Source organism: Lissotriton helveticus, chromosome 2_2, assembly GCF_964261635.1.
Source record: "Lissotriton helveticus chromosome 2_2, aLisHel1.1, whole genome shotgun sequence".
Classification (NCBI taxonomy): Eukaryota; Metazoa; Chordata; class Amphibia; order Caudata; family Salamandridae; genus Lissotriton; species Lissotriton helveticus.
Genome location: NC_136060.1, coordinates 189,085,619 through 189,108,573, shown reverse-complemented (window position 1 = coordinate 189,108,573; position 22,955 = coordinate 189,085,619). Strand labels below are relative to the sequence as shown.

At 44.3% G+C, this 22,955-nt stretch overlaps 1 protein-coding gene across 2 annotated transcripts in view; it reads left to right on the top strand.

Moving 5' to 3' along the window:
• Positions 1 to 22,955, top strand: part of WDR19 (WD repeat domain 19) — a 740,406-nt gene that overhangs the window by 2,931 nt on the left and 714,520 nt on the right. For both annotated transcript variants that reach the window (XM_078678329.1, XM_078678328.1), the window contains exon 2: positions 13,882 to 13,973. In XM_078678329.1, coding sequence (XP_078534455.1) covers positions 13,882 to 13,973 — 92 coding nt within the window. The remainder of the gene's footprint in view (positions 1 to 13,881; positions 13,974 to 22,955) is intronic.

The window sequence follows — 22,955 nt, the reverse complement described above, 5'->3', positions numbered from 1 at the left end:
ATTACTAAATGGAAGGGGTTTTAGGAGGTGTAAGGAGAAAATAAGGGAGGACTAAGGAAGATTCTAGGGACGGACATGCACCCACTCCCAAAAGAGTAAGCACTGTGCTCTAAAGCAAAACTGATCTTAAAATAATAGTAAATATTCTATAGCTCAGCCTGGAGTAGGTCCAGTACCACAAATGGTCAGCCACTGGTACTCCAACACCCTCCAATAGAAAGTAATGGAGGCAGAGACTTAATAAAATAATGTTAAAATGCATTGTTTTGTTTCGACTTCTCAAAAATATATATAAACATAATTGAATTCATTTAAATGTATTCTGTACATAACTTTTAATATATTTTTTTTAATTCAAGTCGTTTTTATTGAGGAAAAAGAAAAGAAATACAATACAATAAGGCTTCAGATACAGAGATTGAATCAAATGAGTTGGTCGACAACCATACAAAAACTGAAATAAATCCAAAAATACAAATGTCTGGTGATGCCTGGAAGCCGGGCTGCATGGATATAAATCAACAAATCAAATAAATAAATAGAGAAATGCACAGTTACATGTAAATCCAAACTGTCTATACTTAGATCAGGTACAGGAGTCCGTAGTATACAAGAGCGCCGTGAAGATATACAGCATTAGACGATACATCCCGGGGGATCAAAATGAAATGAAGACGTGTCAAGTGCTTTCCAGAGTCTCTTGTTGGAGGATCGCCAGGTGGAAGAGTGCAGCGCCGGATTATCAGCTCCTCTCAGAAAGGAAAGCCAATCTCGCCAAATTTTAAAGCTAACCTCTGACATATTTTTCCATTTACATTAAACCACCTTACACGCCAGTGTGAGCATCAAATCTAAGAGCTGGCGGTCCTGTGCGTTTGGCAAGTTTGGTTCAAGAGTTCCCAGTATGACGTATACAAATTCCCTCACCGGATGCAGTTTGAAAACATGTTGAATGCAGTCAAAGATTTTCCCCCAATAGGTTTGTAGGGAGGGGCAGTGGAAGAGCATATGGGCTAGATCGCCAAACCCAGTTTGGCAATTCCAGCACGTGGGGGTGTCTCTCAATTGGCACTTAAAGAGTCTATCCGGGGACCAGAATGTTCTATTCAGTAACATGTATTCTGTCTGGGAGAGGATTGGTGATATTTTGTTGGAGAAAGCATTCCTGTGGATTGTATCCCAGTCAATCGCAATACCTGTGGAATTGGGTTCTGATTCCCATTTGAGTTCAACTTGCCTGTGTGATTTCCTGGGAAAGGAAGAAGTTGCTTGTACACTTTAGACACAAAGTGACCAGCCGCTAGGAGACGTGGCAATTGGGATATGAGCCAGGGTGTGAGAGGATTAAGGCTACGTGTTGATATAATGGCTTTCAATTTCAGGAACTCGTAGAAGGCCATGGGAGTTAAATCATGTGTTGCCTGTAGTGAAGAGAAAGGGAGGGGTTGTGACCCGTCATAAAGGTCTGTCACCATATTAATGCCCTTCTTGGACCAAGATTCCCAATAGAGGGTTTTGCCCTCAGATTTAAAGTAAGGGTTCCTCCATAAGGCCATGAACGTGGACTTTCTAATTTTTAGGGTAGATTTGTGGGTCTGGTCTAATCTTAATAGAGCACGCCTGGTGTTCAACATAATGTATTTGGAGTGAGGCAAGTGAGAAAGGTCCATGGTAAGTAGGGTCGGTAATGGTGAATGTTCGATGATAGATTTTTCAATATTTATCCACATTGGGACATAAGATGGGGTGTCAATCAGCCACTGTGCCCCCTGCTTGCAGAGGAATGCTGTTTGGTAGTTCCTAAAAGAGGGAAGACCCAGACCGCCCTTTTCTTTTGCTAGTTGTAGCTTTTTCAGTGATATCCTGGCTTTCTTACCCTGCCACAGAAAACCCCCAAACAGTTTGTCTACTTTGGTGATGAAGTCATCAGTGAATGTCATAGGTAGCATGCTGGCCAAGTAATTCACCAACGGGGTGGTCATCATTTTAAGGGTTTCTGCCCTGCCCCACCAGGAAAGAAACTTGGGTGACCATCCGTCCAGTAGAGTGGAGATCTTTTTTAGGGTTGACGTTTCATTGATTTTTAGTGTGGAGAGTAGATCTTTGTCAAAATCTAATCCTAGGTATTTAAAGCAGTGTGGCTGCCAAGTGAGACCTGAACTTCCAAGGACATCCCTATTGCCTATGTTATTAAGTAATTTGACCTCCGTTTTATCCTTGTTCAATTTGTAACCCAAGACCCGGGAGAATTCTTCGATAGTTGCCATGAGCGCAGGGATGGCTTCACCTGCTTTCTCTGACATAACGAGCACATCATCCGCATAAGCGGTAAGTTTTATATTACAGTCCTGAAATGGAATACCCGCAATAGCATCGTTATTTCTTATGTGGTAAAGGAATGGTTCGATCGCCAGCAGAAACAAGGAGGTGGATAGGGGGCACCCTTGTCTCGCCCCCTGTTGTAAACACAATGAGGAGGAGAAAGAGCCACCCGCCCTGACCTTCGCTGTGGGGCAGAAATAAAGGGACATTACTAGTTTCGTGAACGTTGTTTTTTTAGGACTGCTTCCAGGACAGTCCAGTCGACTTTATCAAAAGCCTTTTCGGCGTCCAGGGTTATTGCCGCTGTGGGTGTGTCTAGGAGTTTCGCCTTTTCCAGAACATGCGCCAATACCCTGGTGTTGTCGCTGGACAGTCTATTTTTTAAGAAGCCCGCTTGTGAGGGATGAATTAGTTTGGGGAGGACTCGCTGTAGGCGAGCAGAGAGGATCATGGCCAAAATTTTACAATCAAGATTAATGAGGGAAATGGGCCTATAGTTTTTTGGAAAAGAAGGATCTTTACCGTCTTTTGGAAGCACCGCGATTATGGCTTCAGACAGTGTGCCTTTGACTTCCCCTGTGTCATTTATTGCCTGAAAGAGGCGTAGAAGAGGTTCGACCAGCAGAGAGGGAAAATCTTTATAAAATTTAGCCGTAAATCCATCGGGCCTGGGGCCTTTCCGCACTTCAGTGATTTAATCGCTACCTCTATTTCCGTGGCCTTGATCGGTGCGTTGAGGTTTAGCTGCTCTTCTGATGAGAGCGTTGGAAGGTCACATTCGTTTAAATAATCCTTAATTTTGTTCTCTTCTACCGATTCATTCTTGGCATATAAAGCTTCGTAGAAGTCTTTAAATACCTCCGCTATTGTATCTGGTTCCGAATGGGCGACCCCCAAAGCATCTTTGATGACATTAATTGTGTTCTTTTGTATTTTGAATTTCAAGTATGCGGCCAGGCTCTTACCCGCTTTGTTAGACTCACAAAGTTTAATCCTCCTCCGTCTATCCAACCACACCCCAGCTCTTTCGCTCACTATCTTATTATATTCATACTTCTTGTTGGCCAGTGCATTTAGCATTGTACCCTCCCTGTCTGTCTGATGTTTGTTTTCTAAGGCCAAAATTTCACGCTCCAAGGTTTCCAATTTCATATTATGATCTTTATTCATTGCTGACCGAATCTTAATGCACACTCCCCTAATAGTGCTTTTTAGGGCCTCCCAACTAATGATTTCAGAAGTATCTCCTTGTTTATTATGCTCTAAATATGACTCGATAGCAGACTGGATAGCAGTCCGATGCTGCTCCTTGTCCAGTACTTCGTCATTCAACCGCCAAGACGTTTGTCGGGAAGAGGGCTTCACATTGGTGATGGATAGGGAGATGGATGAATGATCAGACATAACTCTTGGCTCTATTGACGTATCTTCTATTCTAGGGACACCATTCTGTGTAATAAGGAGGTAGTCGATACGAGAGTAAGAATCATGCAGGAAGGAGTAGAATTTGTACTCTCTGCCCGTGGGATTTTGCAGTCTCCACGAATCAACAAGGTGAAAGCGGTTGCATAGGTTAGTAAAGGCTTTGTGGGATTTGTTAGGCCTAAAGGGACATCTGGAGTCTCTATCGAGGGTAGGATCCATGGGGTGATTAAAGTCTCCAGCCAATATGTGAACGGCTGAGTCTGGGATGGTTTCAAGTTGTTTGGCTAGGTCGGACCAGAATTTTAGGTCGCTGGTGTTTGGGGAATATATGTTTGTGACATAGAATTCCTAATTGTCTTTGGTTAGCCTAGCCATAACCGACCTCCCCTTATTGTCTGCCGTGGATGAAAGCAGTTCAACCTTTGATTTTTTCGCTATTAACATTAGTACCCCGTTCTTTTTCCCCCATCGCTTCAGCCCCCACAACCTCAGAGTAGTATTTATTCCGTAGTGTGTAAAACCGCTTAGCATCAATTTTAGTTTCTTGCAGGAGGACAATATCCCCCTTCTGTCTGCGCAGGTAGTCTAGTATCTTTTGTCGCTTGACAGGCTAGTTCAGGCCTTTTACATTCAGGGATAGTATTTTTAATTTGTCCATAATGGACACACCAAGCGGTGTACTAATTGCGGAGTGCACCATCTGAAAATATCACAATCGTTACATAATCCGCATACCCCATAGCTAGATAGACGTGCGCCAGGAGCTTCAGCAACTCATACCAGTGCCCATGCCCGTAAGGGACCTCTAATTCCCATGTCAATGTTGTCGTGTGCCCTCGTGTTTTTGCCGTGACATTCTTGAGGGTCCTGCCCAGTACAGTGACAGACCCACCTAGATAGCAAGTAGTAGCAGCAGCTTGTAAACGCAACATGTAGCAGTCAAACAATATCAGGACAAAAAGTAAAAGAATAAAAGGAAACATCCCACACAAACCCTGTCCCCGTCCCCGTCCCCTCCCCTCATCCCCCCCACCCAGCCCTCCCCAAAAATAAGCAATAGGCATGGCGACTGGAGAAAAATCGCAGCATTTTCCTCCCATGGCTCCACTAACATCATAGTAAACATTGGAACTGAATCGTCAATCGAACGTTTGTCAATTATAACAAGAGATGTAGTCTAACATCATAACTTCTAACACATGAAATTTGAGGCAGAAGCCCCTCCGAGTAAAGAATATGTAACGAACTTTGTGCCTTGGGTCAGCTCAGTGCGATAGGCCTGTACTCTGCATCACATCTAGAGAGGTGTATAGCTCCCGACCTGGGAGTTTGTGCATAGAATGTGGCAGTACCTGACAGGGTCAACATAACCGAAGCAATTACAACAGTTTTAAATTACAGACTGTAGTATAACGCATAAAGATCAGTGCAGTATTTCAACACACCCATTTAGATAGGCAGTTACCAGGAGCAAACGTTACGTATCGTGAGACACATTAGTAGGACGTGTCAGTATAGTGAACTTAAGCTGTCATGATACATAGCATGTATAGGCATCAGCACGACTATAACATGGTGACCATTCCGTCATCTTGACTAGACAGAAGGTGATATCGAGGCACCAATAAAAATCGACCAAGTATCAATAGCAACAACATTATCAGGAAAAATGTCTTGTAAACAAATAATTTTAAGCAAAGGATACTCATTCGTAACCGGATGTTGAGGCAGCTGCGCGCTTGGGCCGTTGGTGTCCATGTCTTGTTCTTCGTGACCACCTAGCAGTCTTTTGAGCTTTATAGGGTCCGTGAATATATGTGGGGATCCTTGGATGATCACTTTGTATTTCGCTGGCCCTATAAAACCATACTGATATCCCATTGATTTAAGTTGTGGACGAAGTGTTAGAAATGCCTTTCTCACATCCACCGTTTCCTTGCTGTAGTCCTGCGAGATGTATATTTTGGCGTTTTTCCATAGTATGTGGTTGTTTTTTCGAACAAAGGCTAGAATTTGCTCTACATGTTGGTAACGCAATGGTTTGCAGACGATGGGTCTGGGACCTTTCTGGTTTTTGGTAATCCTACCCGGGACTCTATGGGCCCTATCAAACTCCAGAGGTTGGTGGAAGGTCATGTTGGTGGCTTGTGTGAACCATGACTCCAAAAATAGTACACAGGAACCCTGCGAATCTTCGGATCCCCCCGGTATATCAAAAATGTGGAGGTTCCCCTCCGATTTCTGTCCTCCAATTCGGACAATCTCCTTGTTATTTGATCCGAGGCTATGGTCAGGCGTTTGAGTGCTCCACAGGTTTTGCTTTCTGTATCTTCCAGTCTGCTAATCCTAGATTCCGTTTCAGTTAACCGTTCGTTGGTGTCACGTATGTCCTGTCTGATCGCCACTACCTCTTCCTTAGTAGATTTGGCCAAGTCCCTTACTTCTTCCAATCTGCTTAGAATCATTTCTATGGCTTCACTATTGTCTTTCTTGCCCTTGATGGGTGAACCTGGGTTCGAGTGGTCAGATTTGACCCTTTTAAGGTTTTGTGATTGTTCTTTGTCCCCCATGATTACTGTTTTCTAGCCTTTATCGTCTAAATGTAGAGCAGGTGGGTAGCAGCGACAATTGGGTCGTGAGGCAACGTGAACAGATGTATGGGCCCTCTCCCGGTTAGCGCGTAGATGTACCACAGCGTAGATATCTGGCGAACAGTGTTTCAGAGACAAGGTCACAGGTAATGTCACAGGCAATGACCGGGCCCCAGTTTGAAAGTCACTATCATGGCGTGCGTGCAAGAGATGGGCGCAGGTCAGAGTACTGCTGGTATGGCGAAGCGGTTACTGTCTCTCAGGAGGTGGTCACAGTGACCCAAACAAGTGTGGAGTATCCGAAAAGATTAGATTTGTGGCCACTATTACCATCTCAGCGATCACTACACATTATGGGCATGTAAAACGGGAAGTGCACGCTCGTTGATTGAGAAGACCAGCCCTCAGGTCGTCTTTATAGGTCAGCTCTGAAGATACATTTATTGGCCCCGTAGCGATGGCACAGACAGCATTGTAGATAGTGGGTGAGCGTTTCGATAGAGGCGGTCACACGTGGTGGCTACGCTGCATTTTGATCGTCCTTCCGTTTAGGGTGACTAGCGCCCGCCATTTTGTGAACATTCGTTTTCGGCTGCAGTGATCGGGACCTAATGACGGTGCACAGCATCAGGACATGCGTCAGTGAAAGTGTGGCATTAGTGATAACGGGCTCTGGTATGGCGTGTAAATATGGGTGTGGTAGGTACCCCAAATCTTCCTCGGGAGCCGCTGGTCACTCGTACAATCCCGATATCAAATGTAATGTTCGAGGTTAGAAGTGCTCATAAGAGCTAGGCACTAGGCTGATTCTATCCCAGCTGTGATGCGGGGGCACCGTATGCCTGCTCACTTACACAATTTACGCTTTGCAATGCCCGTTTCGCGGGTATAATTTCTTGCGCCCGCCATTTTGAATATGCTCCGTGCGTAGTGTATGTTCCACTTGGGCCGGACTAATGGTGGCGGATATACAGGTGGGGTGTACTCACTCGTGGGCCACGAAAGCCCAGATGCGTCCCACAGTCTCTGATGGACCCTGTCTCATGAGGTCCGTGCGTGTGGACAGATCACTCGGCCCTCGGTAGGAGTCGGCTGAAGCTGCCGTGTACTCGCTCTCCGGTGCCGGGCGCGGGCGCGCTCCGGATCTTCACAATTTGCGGTGCTTCTCGGTCACCTCCACGCCTGTAAGAGTGCTCACTGCATACCGCTCACATTCCGATCCGCGGATCTATTGTCGGCGCTGAGTTTGGTCCGGCGGAAGAGGTTCCAATCTCGTATTTGGACATTCGCCACAGGAGGAGAAAAGCTCTACGCCGCCATTTCTCTCGGCGTCCAATAATACATTATCATAAATATAATAAAATATAAACATTTTACTTTAGGTAGAGTTTTTTAAAATATCTTTGAAAAGCTAATTTTAATTTAGTAGATTTAAATTACTGAAATATGTCATTCAAACTCAAGTTCATAGTGGTAGCAATTTCTAGTGTGTTCTAAATGTATATAATATATAAATAAAATTAATTTACATTAACATTTTATCATAAAAATATTGTCGCTATTTTTTTTTAAATTCACTAAACTTTTTTACTTTTTCCCATACTTTACAATAAGGAGATCTCTGCCCCGATAGTGTAGCTCTCTGCCTACATGTTAAATGTTACTAGTAGTAACTTTACACTCGTAAATTAGTCTCCACCCCACCCACCCAAATTCAGGGGGTGAGTACATGTAAGTCTACACCTTGTAGTGAATTTGCACTTGCAAACGGTGAACAAGCAGAAGTACTGCATTTACTACAATCTAAGAGTAAATGTACCAGTGTAGATTCACTCATGTGTAAGTTTATGTTTGTGAATAGGCCCCATTGAGGGCAAAGTATATTCAAGATAGGAACCAGGGGCACAGATTCGAATTCTTGCTAAGTCATTTTCATCTTTAAATATTTTCAAGCTGAAAACACAGTGGCCAACTTAGTGATTCGCAGCTCCTCTTAGATAAGGGTTTCTTCCCTATTGCAACAGTTGAAAAATGTCCCCAAAACGAGTATTTCTGAAAGGCCCATGGTAGAAAATTATGAATTTGTGTGTCGTACCTCACTTATAAGCTGTTTTCCAAATAGATTTTTTTTTTACGTTTCCAACACACTGGCATTTGACATTTACAGTAGGAAAGAGCAGTTGTGGCTAATCTATGAAGCTTCAAATTATTTCATCCATGCCTGACAGACTTGATAGTAAGCCGGAATCAGATTTCTTTATTTCATTTTTAAATACGTGGAACGGTGCATGCCTCAGACGCGTTTCGGACACGAGGCTGTGTCCTTGTTCATATATACATATATATATTTTTTTTCAGCAAGAGATGCAGCACTCAAGATCGTGAACAAAGCCTGTGCTAGGCTAAAACGCGTTGGTCGAGCTTGAAGCTGTAATAAAACTGGAATGAAAAAACCCAAATCTTGAGTGCCGCATCTCTTGCTGAAAAATTGTCGTTTTGGGCCAAGATCCAGCCCCTATGCAGAGCACCAGTAGATGAGCGCGTGGAGTATAAGGGATCGTATTGTGGAATATATACATATGTCATGTGATCAAGCCTCCTTGGAGGCGAAACGCGTCATGGCGGCAGCGCTGGCATCAACTAAATAAATCACGTTTGCACCAGCAATCTTTGGGTCGACTCTTTGTCATTTGGGTGACTTGGCAGTACGTTTCTGCAGCGCGTGACGAACTCCATGGAGATATATATATATATATATATATATATATATATATATATATATATATATATATATATATATATATATATATATATATATTTATATATCTTCAGTTAAGTTTAAAAAACACAGAGGCCCTTAACCCTGTCCTTTTTAGGCTGTCCGGGTTGCTAAAGACATCTTGGAGACATTCAGAAAGCTGATCTAGGAATGCATTTTGCCCATTGCTTACCATTTGCTTTGTGGTTTGTAACTCACATTTTCTGACATTCTATTTGCTATCTTTATTTGCTTTAGGCTGTCCAGCTTGAGTTCATCCCTCCCATTGCCAAAACCTTGTTTACTGTATTCTTCCACAAACTCACTTTCCTGAAAAAGGCCTTAAAATCTTGTTCTTTATCTTGTCACATTTGCTGTGCATTCAAATGCAGAGGTCAAATGTCAAGTTCTCGTTTGGTGCTTGGTGTAGAATGTTTTTTAGGTTTCGCCTATTATCATTCGCTTGCGAATGTAATAGGCGAAAATTCAAGGGCTCGTTCGACTCGTCAAACCACTGCGGTTTTCCACAGTGCATGTGAGGGTCATGTGACCACAAAAGCGGGTCACGTGACCACACAAGCACGCGCATCTCCCTAATCCGCCTGCCACACTTCTCCCCTCGCTCGCATTCCCGCCCTCCCACCAGGCTCTCCCGCCCCCATCCGGCTTCCCTCCGGCCATTTGCCAGCATTGCGAGGCCATTTGCCTTTACATGGACACAAAGGCGAAACTTAGACATAAATAAAATGTACTTCAAATTAAACAAAGAATCAGTTAACAACTCCTGTTCTCACCAGTACGTAATGTAGCACGCAAGACACAACATGCCGGAGCGCTTTTGAAGATTCTTTCTTTCTTTCTTTTCGAAGGTTTTTTTTTCGTTCCTTTGGTTTCCTCCCTTTTTTTTCCTTTCCTTCTTGCAGCCTTCGTGTGCCTTTTCCCTTTCTTCACTGCAAGCCAGCCTCTCTTCACAGTAAGTACCTAGGGACGCCGAGGACTCCCATGCATGTGAACTACAGCCGAACACATGCCCCTTGTCTGTGGCTCCCGCAGCCGCTCGCAGATGCCCCTGTATTCTAAGCCATTCTAGCACTCACGTGAAATGTTTCTGCAGCTCGACTCCCCCACCCCGTCTGTTTGGTTTCACATTTGCACGTCTCCTATGCTGCGATTACCAGTGGTTCTCAGGGCCAGCCTGACCTGACCCGGGCGCCTGAACACCTCCTTGTGGTGGTAAACGGATTAGCCGCTGGAGTGATAATGAAAGTCGGCTTTCTCACGGCACCGTGGTCTTGAGCACGTCACAGGAGTTTATATGTTTTTATTTGTGCACTTTAATATAAGTCAAACTCGAGCCAATGGTATTGGGTGCATGAGCGCCTGTCACATTACACGAGGTCACATTCATTTTTTTAGGCACATGGAGATTAAGGGATTTGCTCAGAATAATTCTGGTGGAAAATCCTGCTTCCTATGGCGAGCTCGCGCTGCAATGTACATGGGAGTGTTTTACATCTCCAATGTATACCAAAAACATTACATCTATGTCTCATGAACACGTTGTATACAGAATTTTTTTTTTTATCCCTGCTGTAGGCTTTAAATCGTTTAGCTAGGACTCCAAACGGTAGATACACCCATTGGCTTTGCCAGTGATTGGAACAAGTAAACTGGATTACTATCATGAATTAAAAAAAACATGAGTATGTGTCTAAAAATCCGTCTCCCCTACTGGTTCTCGTACAGAACGTTTCAAGGGTTCGTCTAGAATTTTAACTGCATAGAAAAGACAAGCACTGGCGTTGCCAATAGGTTTCGCATTTGGAAAGTTGGAGCTATTGGTTTTGTAAATGACATTTTATATTTATATATTGTTATTGACAATGCCAATAACGATATATAAATATAAAATGTCATTTACAAAACCAATAGCTCCAACTTTCCAAATGCGAAACCTATTGGCAACGCCAGTGCTTGTTTAGCATGCACACACAAACAAAAGAACTGCACTGATGTTTCAGAATATATCAGAATTAGTACAAATAAAGCACACTTCTTTTGTAATTCTTAAGTGTAGTGGAAAGAAATATTTGAATATGATCAAAACACATCAATACACTAGGTGATGACATTTGCACACATTATCGTTTGTGTGCAGTAAAACTGTATTTCTATGTAAAAGTAATGGTCATTTCAATTGAAAATGTGTTTTTCTGTAATGGCAGTGTGCTACCACACCATGCATATTCCACACTACGCTACTCCACTCCCCACTCTATGCCACACCAATCCATTCTACGATACTCCACTCCACTACACAACATGCCACTCCTCTCGACTCCAGGCCACTCCAGTCTACACCATTCACTTCACAACATGCTACTCCACTCTAAGCTCCTCCACTCCACACCACTTTCCCACTCCACTCTATCCCACTCTAATAAAGTCTATCCCATTGCACTCTATCCCACTCCACTTCAGTGTGCCCCAATCTACCCCACCCCAGTTCACTACAATCTTCCTCAATCTACTCCACCCAATCTACTGCATTCAGTTCGACCCCACTCCACTCAAGTCTACTCCACTCCATTATACCTCACCCAATTTACCCACCCTACTCCAGTCTACCCCTTCCCCCTCCAATCTACCCTACTTCAATCTACCCCACTCTAACCCATTTACTCCCTCCAGGCTACCCCAATCCTCTCCACTACGATCCATTCTACCCCAGTCCTCTAAAATCTACCCCACTCTTCTACAATCTACCCCACTCCAATCTACTCCACTCTACTCCACTCCAATCACTCTACCGCACTCTGCTCCAATCCACCCCACCCCAGTCTACCCCAATCCACCTACTCCAATCCACCTACTCCAATATACCTCACTCCACTCCAATCTACCCCATTTCAAATTACCCCACTCCATTCCAGTTTACCCCACCCCACTCCAAATTGTACTGGAATCTATCCAACTCCTCTTGAGTCTTTCCCACTCCACCAAAATCTACCCCACTCCAATCTACCACAATGTACGTCACTCCACTCCAATTTGCCACACTCCAATCCACTCAGTCTACCCCACTCCACTCTATTCAACCCCACCCCACCCCACTCTAATCTAGTCCACTCCACCCCATTCCAATCTACCGCACTCCAATGAAACCCACCAAGTCTACCCCACTACAATCTACCTCTATCAACTCTACTACAATCTACTCCACCCCACTCTACCCCACTCCACCCCACTGCAATCTACCCACCCCGCTCCATCCCACTCCACTCTAATCTACCACATGCCACCCAAATCTACCCTCTCCAGTCCAATGTACTCCACACCACTCCAATCTACCCTGCCCTACTCCACCCCAAGGACGCTACTCCAATCTACCCCATCCAATCCATCCCACTCCAATCTACCCCCACTTTACTCAAATCAAATCTACTCCACTCCAATCTACCCCACCCTAACCCATTTTATCCCACTCCAATCTACCCCACACCACTCTATCCAACTCCACTTCAATCTACTCCACTACAAACTACCCTGCTCCTATCTCACTCCAATCTACCCTACCATAATCCACCCAATCTATCCCACTCCAGTCTACCCCACTCCACTCCACTCTTCCCCAATCTACCCCACTCTAATCTACCATAATATATCCCACTCCACTCTACCCCTATCTAGCCTACTCCAGTCTACCCCACTCCAATCTACCCAACTCCATCTCAATCTAGTCCACTTCACCAAATCTACTCCACTTCATCCAATCAACCCCAATTAAATCTACCCCAATTCAATCTACCCCAATCTTCTCCACTCTGATCTAACCCACTCCAGTCTACCCCACCCCAGTTTATCCCACACCACTCTAATCTACCCCACCCCCATCTAACCCACTCCAATCTACCCCACTCCATTCCATTCTACCCTACTATACTCCACCCAATCTACCTAACTTCAATCTACCCAACTCCACTCCAATGCACCCCACTCCAACCTACCCCAATATATATCCCACTCCACTATACTCCAGTACATCCTGATTTACCCCACCCTGATCTACCCCAATCTACTCCACTCTACCCCAATTCAATCTACTCCACTCCAATCTACAACGCTAATCTACCCAACTCCCCCACTCCAATGTACCCCACTCTAATCTATCCCACTCCATTCTTCCCTACTGTACCCCCACTCCACTCTACGCCAGTCTTCAACAATCTACCCCATTCGACTGTACCCCAATCTACCTCACTCCATTCTTCTCCACCCCACTAACTTTTAGCCATTCTGAAGAGCAGCCACACTGGTGTGCATAATGGCTAAAACACATTACCAAAGCCAGTAGCTCTTGCATAGGCAAGACCTATTGGCTTTGCTAATGCATGTTACACAGTGCACTCGAGATCCTGAATTCTTTTCCTCCATGGATTTTGACCTACCTTTATTATAAAGTACTTCGAAAAGATCTGAAATGTCTTCTGTCTAAACACCATTTTAAATCTGACATGTTGCCCACATGCTATTATTACCATGAGTTGTTAATACGGTATTTGAGTTCAGTAGTAATTTTGACTTTTCACCTTTATATATTGTATCATTTTTGTAATTGTTCTGCACCTATTCTATAGTTTTGCATCATCTTGTCACTCATAAAGCGTGCTGACATCGCAAAGGTTTGGTTTGAGCTATATATTACCAATAACTAAATAAATAAATGATATATACATTTATGTCTTGGTGTGTTTATTTATAGTTTGGCATTTCTCTCCTTTTTAGAGGGTGTTCACTTTGTCAGAGAAAGGCTTGCTTGGATCTCCTATCCAGTACATCTGGCAGAAAAGTCTAGGAAATTATATTTGTGTTACAGGGTAAGTTACTATGATTTCGAATTATGACACCTCGTTTTTTACTGAATGTTTTGAATACTGCACAAATATATTATGTTTCCAAAATGGGTTTAGTGCTAATATCTGCTTATCAGGTTGCTGCAGAGCTCTTAGGGCACTGGACTAGTGGAAGCTCAGGGCAGCCTTGTCTTTTTTCCATTTCTATTGGCCTCATTAGACCCATTTAAGTAGCACGAGTGTAATTAGATCTGTGCCAGTACAATGAGGTTTGCTGTGGTTTCCTTCTGGAACTCCATTTCTGAATATTGCTTCTCTCCAGAGACGGGTCGGTTGCAAAGTATTAACTAACTAGCTCTTCTCAGATCTGATCAGGCCTCTGAAACGCACTTTTATCCTACAGTGTTTGTCTCATCACTAGCTCACTTATCCGCCTGACATTAGGCTGTGCCGTCCACAGACATCATTCTATCACTGTCAGCTACTGCCAAGCTGCATTTCACTATTGTTTTCTGGTGGTGGTTTCAACCTTTGTCCTCCACTATCCTTTATGCATGTGAGCTCTCCAACTTATGTTGCTTTATCAAGACACCATATTGTGTTGGTTCATCTTGGAAGGGTTTGCAGCTGTGGGCCCACATTTTGTCCTGTTAGTGCTTGCTTGTTTTAGTGAGGTGCCTCTTCACATCCACCACTCTCAAGCCAGACAGATATGTATTAAACACAGTCCACTCTTGCAGTGTGAGGATGTCTGGAAAAACATTAAATGGTTAATTCGTCAGACAGGTAAAAGGGGGACTTCTATCTGTGCTTACAATGACATGGAATAAAACATTGCAACTGAACTAGATTGGTTATGCTTTTTCTCAATCAGTCACTCAAGTATGATGTCAGGCTCCAAAAACTCTATGGTATCCAGGCTTAGTGCATACCTGACACCCCTGGAGGGAACCAGAAGGAGACAAAGACAAACACGTTGGCAACATATTCTTACAATTGGCGCTGGAATGGGGAACCAAAAGCAGCTCTGGCAAAAATGTTCAAACCAGACTCTCTCGCTTTGTCTCCTTCCACCGTCTTTATCTTTCTATCCATCCATTCTCTCTCCTTCTCTCCTCTCTCTCTCTCGGATCACTTTCTCCCAACCTTCTCTCTCTCTCTCTCTCTCTTTCTCTTTCTTTTTCTTTTTCTTTCTCTCTCTCTCTCTTTCTCTTTCCTTAAGCCTCCCTGCTGCTATTAACCTGATGGAACTGGTCAGAGTGACAGAGGACCTAGGAGCGGGCCTGAGTCAACCGGCTTCCAACGACTCCAGCCCATCGGGGAAAAGCCATGTGGAATAAATGGCCTGTCCAGCACTGCTTAAAATGTAGCAGGCGGCCAAAGTTTCAGAGGCCCAGCGAGAGTTTCTTCCCCTGTCTGACCCCAGCAGCCTGAACAAGATTGTTCCCCAGTTTACCAGTTTGGTTCTGGGAGCCTGCACCCAGCTCATATCCCTGTGTGCTGCTGCTGGTTGTAAAAGGCCATATTCTTGTTTGCCAATGTAGGTCCATCCTGGTAGAGTACCTTTAACCCCTTCGTGGCTAGGCCTTTTCCCCTCCTGTGCTAAGCCTTTTTTTGGCTATTTGGGGTAGTGCGCGCTTAGGACACTGTAACTTTTTGACCACATAAGGTATCCATGCCAATTTTGCGTCATTTTCTTCCAACATCATGGGGATTTTAAAGGTACCCAGGGTTTGTGGATTCCCCTGGAGGGGTCCCAGAAATTAGCCAAAATACAGCAAAATGTAGTTTTTTTTCAGAAAAATGGGGGAAAAATGGGCTACAAATGAAAGTGTCTGGGGTTTTCCCTGCAAATGTAATCAAAAAAGGGTTTGTGAGGCTGAAATCACCATTTTCCCAGCTTTTAGGAAATGACAGTCTTTTGTCAGAAAACCAACATTTTTTACACGAGTTTTTGCATTTTTCTGGGAAATAGCCCATTTATTGTGCTTTCAACCTCCTTCCAGTTAATGGTAAAAATGAGTATGAAAGCAATAATGGATCCTGGAGAGCTATACATTTTAGAAAAGTAGACAACATTCTGAATTCAGAAAGGGGTGATTTGTGTAGATCCATCAATGTTTCTTTATAGAAACTAACAGTTACATATTGGAAAAATTGAAAATTAGTGTGAAAAAACAGCCTTTTGTGTCAACGTTTTTACCTGTAACTTCTTGTAATTATGATAGCTCTTTGAAAGCAATATACCGTTACATCTGCTGGACCTTCCTGGTTGTGGGGATATATAGGACTTGTAGGTTCACCAAGAATCAGACGAACCCAGAGTCAAAAACTGAGTAGCAATTTGCAGTGGCTTTTTATTATGTACCGGGTATATAGCAATTATTGTGTGAAAATGTATACATGGAAAAATCGGTATGAAAGACACCTATGTATTTCTGAAATGGATACAAATTATAGAGTTTAGAAACAGTACACATTTGCACATTTTCAAAATTGGGAATACTCATACTAGCATGAGAATTATTGGTCATTTTTCAAAATGACTTATTTTTTATACAATGTCTTTCATTTGGAAGGCAGAAATGCATCAAAACTCAATAGGTAATAACAGTTGCTTTACATATCTGAATTACCCTCGATAAAAATGGTACCTCACTTGTGTGGGTAGGCATAGTGTCCACGACCGCAAAGGGCTCAAAACCCAGGGTGAACACACCACATTTTCACAATAAAAACATACCCTTTTTTAGCAAAGTGTGTCGCTGTGGTTTTTTAACCCTAGCTCTGCCGGCACCTAGGGAAACCTAGCAAATCTATACATTTTTGAGAACTAGACACCCAGGGGAATCCAGGATGGAGTTACTTGACTGCCTGCCACCAGGTTCTGTTACCCAGAATTCCTTGCAAACTTAAAAAATTGTCCAAAAAAACACACTTTCCCCACATTTCTGTGGTGGAAAGTTCTGAAATCTGCGTGGATCCACAAATTTCCTTCCACCCCGCGTTTCCCAAAGTCTTCTGAGAAAAATGGTACCTCACTTATGTGGGTCGACCTAGTGCCTGTGACAGGAAATGGTGCAAAACGCAACATGGTCACACCTCAATTTCGCAGTAACAAATTACCCTTTTTTTGCAAAGTGCCTAGCTGTAGTTTTTTAACCCAAGCTCTTCCGGCACCTAGGGAAACCTAGCAAACCTATACATTTTCGAAAACTAGACACCCAGGGAAATCCAGGATGGGGTGACTTGACTGCCTCCCACCAGGGTCTGTTACCCATAAACCCTTGCAAACCTAAATAAAATTGTCCAAAAAAACACATTTTCCCCACATTTCTGTGGTGGAAAGTTCTGGAATCTGTGTGTATCCACAAATTTTGTGTGGGTCGGTCTAGTGCCTGCGACAGGGAACAGCGCAAAACACAACGTGGTCACACCTCAATTTTGCAGTGAAAAATGATCCTTTTTTTGCAAAGTGCCTAGCTGTAGTTTTTTAACCCTAGCTCGGCTGGCACCTAGGTAAACCTAGCACACCTATACATTTTTGAAAACTATACACCCAGGGGAATTCAGGATGGGGTGACTTGACTGCCTCAACCAAGGCGACATCAACATTGCCTATCTCAAAACCACCTGCTTTTGCAAGGGGGTCACCTGGGTTTTTGGCCCCGTGCTCGACGGCCATCTAGGGAAACCTACCAAACACATACATTTCTAAAAAGTAGACACCCGTGGGCTTTCAAGGAGGTATGGCTTGTGTGGATCCCCCAAAGTTTCCTTACCCTGAATCCCTTGCAAACCTCAATTTATGCTGAAAAAAATCAGTTATTTCACACATTTTTGTGTGGGAAAGTGTGGCATCACCAGGCTCACACACATTTCCTACCACCCAGCGTTCCCCCTGGTCTACTGATAAAAATGGTGTCTCACTTGTGTGGAAGGCGCAAGTATCCGCGACAAGCAAGGGCCCCAAACCTAGTAAGGCGACATCAAAATTGCCTATCTCAAAACCACCTGCTTTTTCAAGGGGGGGTCACCTGGGTTTTTGGGCCCTGTGCTCAACGGCCATCTAGGGAAACCTACCAAACCCACACATTTCTGAAAAGTAGACACCCAGGGGCTTCCAAAGAGGTATCACTTGCATGGATCCCCCAACGTTCCTGTACCCAGAATCCCTTGCAAAACCTCAATTTTAGCTGAAAAAAAACAGTTTTTCACACCGTTTTGTGTGGGAAAGTGTGGCATCACCGGGCTCATACAAATTTCCTACCACCCAGTGTTCCCCCAGATCTCCTGATAAAAATGGTGCCTCACTTGTGTGGGAGGCCTAACTACCTGCGACAGGCAGGGGCCCAAAACATTTTTCGATAGGCAATGTTGATGTTGCCTCAAAACGGGCATGCCTATGCTCCCACCATTATTTTACATGTATTTAAAATTCCCTGGTGTCTAGTGGGCTTTTTGCCCCCCCCCCTCCCCGGGGCGGGCAGAGTGGGGGTTACTGCCCCCATCTGCCCCCCAGGGGGGGGCAAAAAGACTAAATTGTGCCAAATAACATTGGGGGGAGCAAATGCCCTTCCTAGTGTCTAGTGGGTGGATCCCTGCTTTGGGATCGCCCTCCTGTGGTGATCCCCAAGCAGGGATACACTGGTGCAGGGTACCATTAAAAAGAGGAGATTCTCCCCTTTCCAACGATACCTCTTCCGTCTTTCTATGTGCTCAGGGGGTGAGATAGCCCCCTGAGCACGTAGAAAGGGAAACTGAAATGAGCCTCTCGGCTAATTTCAGTTTCGGTTTCACTGAAATGACGTCAGCGCAAGGTGCGAGCTGATCGTCATTTCAGGGAAACCATGGGGGGCTTGGGAGCTGGTGAAGCTCTTCCCCAGCTCCCGAGGCTTTGGGGGAGAAAAGGGAATCCCTTTGGTGCCTGCACCAGAGGGATTTCCGGGGGTGGGTGTCATGACGAGCAGAGCTCGTCATGAGCACACGAGCACTGTGTGCCATGACGAGCTCAGCACGTCATGAGCACCCAAGGGGTTAAAAATCATTGTTGAGGTTTGGAATTTTTCAGATTGTCTATTCATAGCTAGTTGAGACTCTACAATATTTGACTATCATGCTGTCAGTGGGTGAGCTTGCTACAACTGTAGGTTCAATTCTTGGTATTCTGTGAAGGTGACCCAACATTTTTTGCAGATGCCAATGGTGGCCCTGGCCAATGAGGCTAGATTTTCTCCAGTTAACCAGGACTGGAATATGTATTTTTAAACTGGATATCCCCAAAAAATGAAGAAAAAAAGATAAATAAATTAAAAACAGTATCCTGTTATACAAATCATGTTTGGTTTCTATTAATAATGTTTACATGTCACAATATTTAAGATTTTTTGCTGAATCCCCTAGGTTTTGGCGTTAAATTTATTGTAATTCACTACTGCTCCTTTCCCACTAAATCTTCTGTTAGTCCCTACTGGTAGTGAATATATCACGATTAGGGGTCCCCCTAATTTTTCAAGCCTGCTTCATAGTAATAACTGCAAATGCCTTCACCTGGCCCAATATAGTTACTGGCGCATGCAGGTTTCTCCAGGGGCCCAGAAACAACATCCATAGATCAATGCTGGGTGAATGATCAGGGTTGCTAAGTAGCCCTTAGGACAAAATGGGGCAGATGGGATACCCCAGTAGCCAGCGTCCATGAGCCTCCCAAATTACAGCACAGGCTCCTTGACAAGTTGATTCCTATACTGAATGAGGCGGGGTCTGATTGCACATGGTGGGGGGAGACTACAATGATGTACTGGAGTGGGATAGGGATGATTGCCACTTGCATGACGACAACATATGACCTAAGGATTTGTTGCGCTTCACACATGCTTTGAGTCTCATGGATACCTGGAGATTCTGGCATCCATCGGGCAGACAATATTACTTTCTTTCAGAAATCCACAGGACCGCCTCAGGTCTGGACTATTTGTTTGTGTTGATATTGAAAGAATGATACTAATGCTTATGAGGGTACACTCGCATATATGAATTAAATCGCATCGCTGTTGTCAAATTCGGCTGTGGTGAACTCTCCATCAATTCCGACTAGACAATACACAATCAAGCTGGTACTGCAACCCAGTCCCACGGTAACTGATTGAAAGGTCACAGGTGGGGTGACACGTAGCTGGCAGACAAATGTGCAAACAGGAAACTCAGGTCCGTCCCCAGATAAACGCAGCAACATCACAATGGTCCAGGGAAATTGGCCCCAATAAAGCACAGGTGGCCAGAGAGGCGCATGAATTCCCAGGAACGCCATACAGTTAGATGCCACATGGAGTTAGGAATACACAGTCAATCAGGACACAGTACACGCACAGATCATGTGCCCCTCATGCCACACATCTGGACATACTACCCACTGGCCCACATGTGTTCACACAAGGTCGAGCCACCTGCATTCTTTATCAAAGGCCCTTTATTTATGACTCCACAGACAAAGCCCACATTCCTTCACCAAACAAGGATAGCCAGAAGTACTTTTATTATACCCAAAACTGTGTATAAGCCCGCATAAATTGCTTGTAGTTTGAGACAGTCTTCAGACCTGTTTCTGTGGGTTGTACTCCCAGCCGCAGTGTTTATTTAAACCAATTGTTCCTGTTTTGCCAAACGCCTCTTGTCTTTGTTTTTCCAAGGTAAATTCATATTTGAGTAACATTTGTCCCAGGAGATGAGGTCGGTGGGTGCGTGAGATGGAGCTTCTTGATAGTTATCTCTACACCTCACTGTGAGGACTGGTTTGGGGGAAACCCCATTCCAGGATGCTTGATTCATGGGCATTGCAGGACACGGGGGTCGTCACAGCCCTGCAGGTAGACTTACAACTGTATTTTGAGGAAAAGGAGGAATCTACGGCTTCTCCAATCATATTCTGGGAGGCCTAACCCTGCTATGGGACAAATCCCAAAAGATAATTTCTATGGAGAAGAGCATAGACAGACAGGTGAAGGTACTGGAGGACAAAGTATTGTCCCTCGAGTCTGCCTGGTTGTAGACTGGGGCACAGGCAACATACTTGTGACTAGTGGCAGTTTAGGAGCAGTACGGAAACCTCACTCACAATGCCGCTCAACAGCATTATCTCTCGATGCAGAAGAAGTTGTATGAAACTAGGGATAAGACAGGCAGCCTCCTATCTTGGCTAGAAAGGAGAGAAGAGGAGGGGCGAGATAAAAACTTAGAGTGAAGAGACTGTGTAAACTGACTGGCAGATAGTCCAAGCCTTCACACAATATTATCAAACCCTTTATAAAGGTTGGCAACCCTGCCCTCAGAAAGACATAGAGGCATTTCTTGGTGAGCTCAAGTTTCCAGTCCTGAGACAAGTAGACAGGGAGGGCTGCGAGAATGATCTCTCATTGGAAGAAATCAAAAAGGACCTGATCCCTTTGAAATCAGGGAAAACACTGGGAGTAAATGTTCTCCCAGTGGAGTTATATAAAAGACTGACGCCATTCCTTTAGCCGGATGTATGACGGTACAACGCGTGGTATTACCATGCATACCGTTACAACGCGTCTTTTACAACGCAAGTCGTTACACCGACTTGCGCTGTAGGGGTGCGGACTTAGGAATAGTTAAATTTACTATTCCAACACCAGCCTACGTACAGTAGGGAAGGTGTTGGAATAGTAAATCTACTATACCTTATCCTTGAGCGCCCTCCAGCGCAAGTCGTGCTTACGACTTGCGTTGTAAAAGACGCGTTGTATCGGTACTGCGGGGTAACATCCGAGTTGTAAAGGATGTTCCCCCTTTAGCCACATCTCTTGAATCTCTTCCGCACAACTAAATGGGCGGAAGCACTTCCTGATAACCGTAAACATGCTATTGTTGTGCTGATCACCGAAAAGGAAAAACCTACTAATCTTTGCGCATCATATAGGCCCAATTCACTTTTGAACACCGAAAGTAAGATACTGGCAAAATTCTGACATCATGACTATTCAGGGTGATCATCTCCCTTGTCCACGAGGATCAAATGGAGTTTATGCCGGGAAGCGCAACAAGTCTTAATCTCAGATGTTCCAGATCTGGTTCAACCAAACAAAAGATAAATGGGACTCCAACGCCATATTATCGTTAGACGTCATAAAACCTTTCAACTCAGTTGATTGGGGTACCTCCATTTCACCCTAAAATGCTTTGGATTTTGTCCTAACTTCTGTAGGTGGGTGAAACAGCTAGATAAGGCGCCGACTGTGGTGATAAGGATAGACGGAGTCCTCTCTCATAAGCTTGATTTGGGGAGGGGCATAATTCATTGATGCCCATTGTCCCCCTTACTGTATGTGCTCTACCTGGAGCCGCTTGCGTACTGGGTACAGAGAGAGCTAATATATTGGGAATTCCAGAAGTGGTCAATTAGCGGGAGCGATTATATCTATATGTGGATGTTGCCTCTATCTTACGGACCCAGAGGCATTGCTCCCGATGTTCCTGACTGTCTTCTGCAACTTTGAAACCTACTCTGAATAATATATCAACTGGGACAAATCGATCCTGTATCAGATGAGAGACTGAGCTGTGTGAGCGGGGACTTTCGGGTAGGTAGAACAAGCTCCAAGTATATGGGAATAGTCATAATGGCGAACAGAGATAGGTTCCTGGAGTGGAATCTGAGTTGGGCCGTTGTTAAATCTCAAGAGTATGCAAAGAGGTGGAGTAAACTTCCTTTATCACACATGATCAGTGCCTCCATTTTTAAAATGGTTACTCTACTCAAACTATGGTATATCTTGCAGAATGACCCCAATGAGATACCAGAAGCATACTTTGACAGGTTGGCTAAAACACTACAGACGTTTCTCTGGTCCTTGGGTGGCGGGGGAGGTGGTCACCCGAGGATAGCTCTGCCGACTCTATATGTCTTGTGCTACAACAAGGGTATTGCTCACCCAGATGTTAGGGCATACTATTGGGCATCACAACTTCAGGTTATTAGCGAGTGGA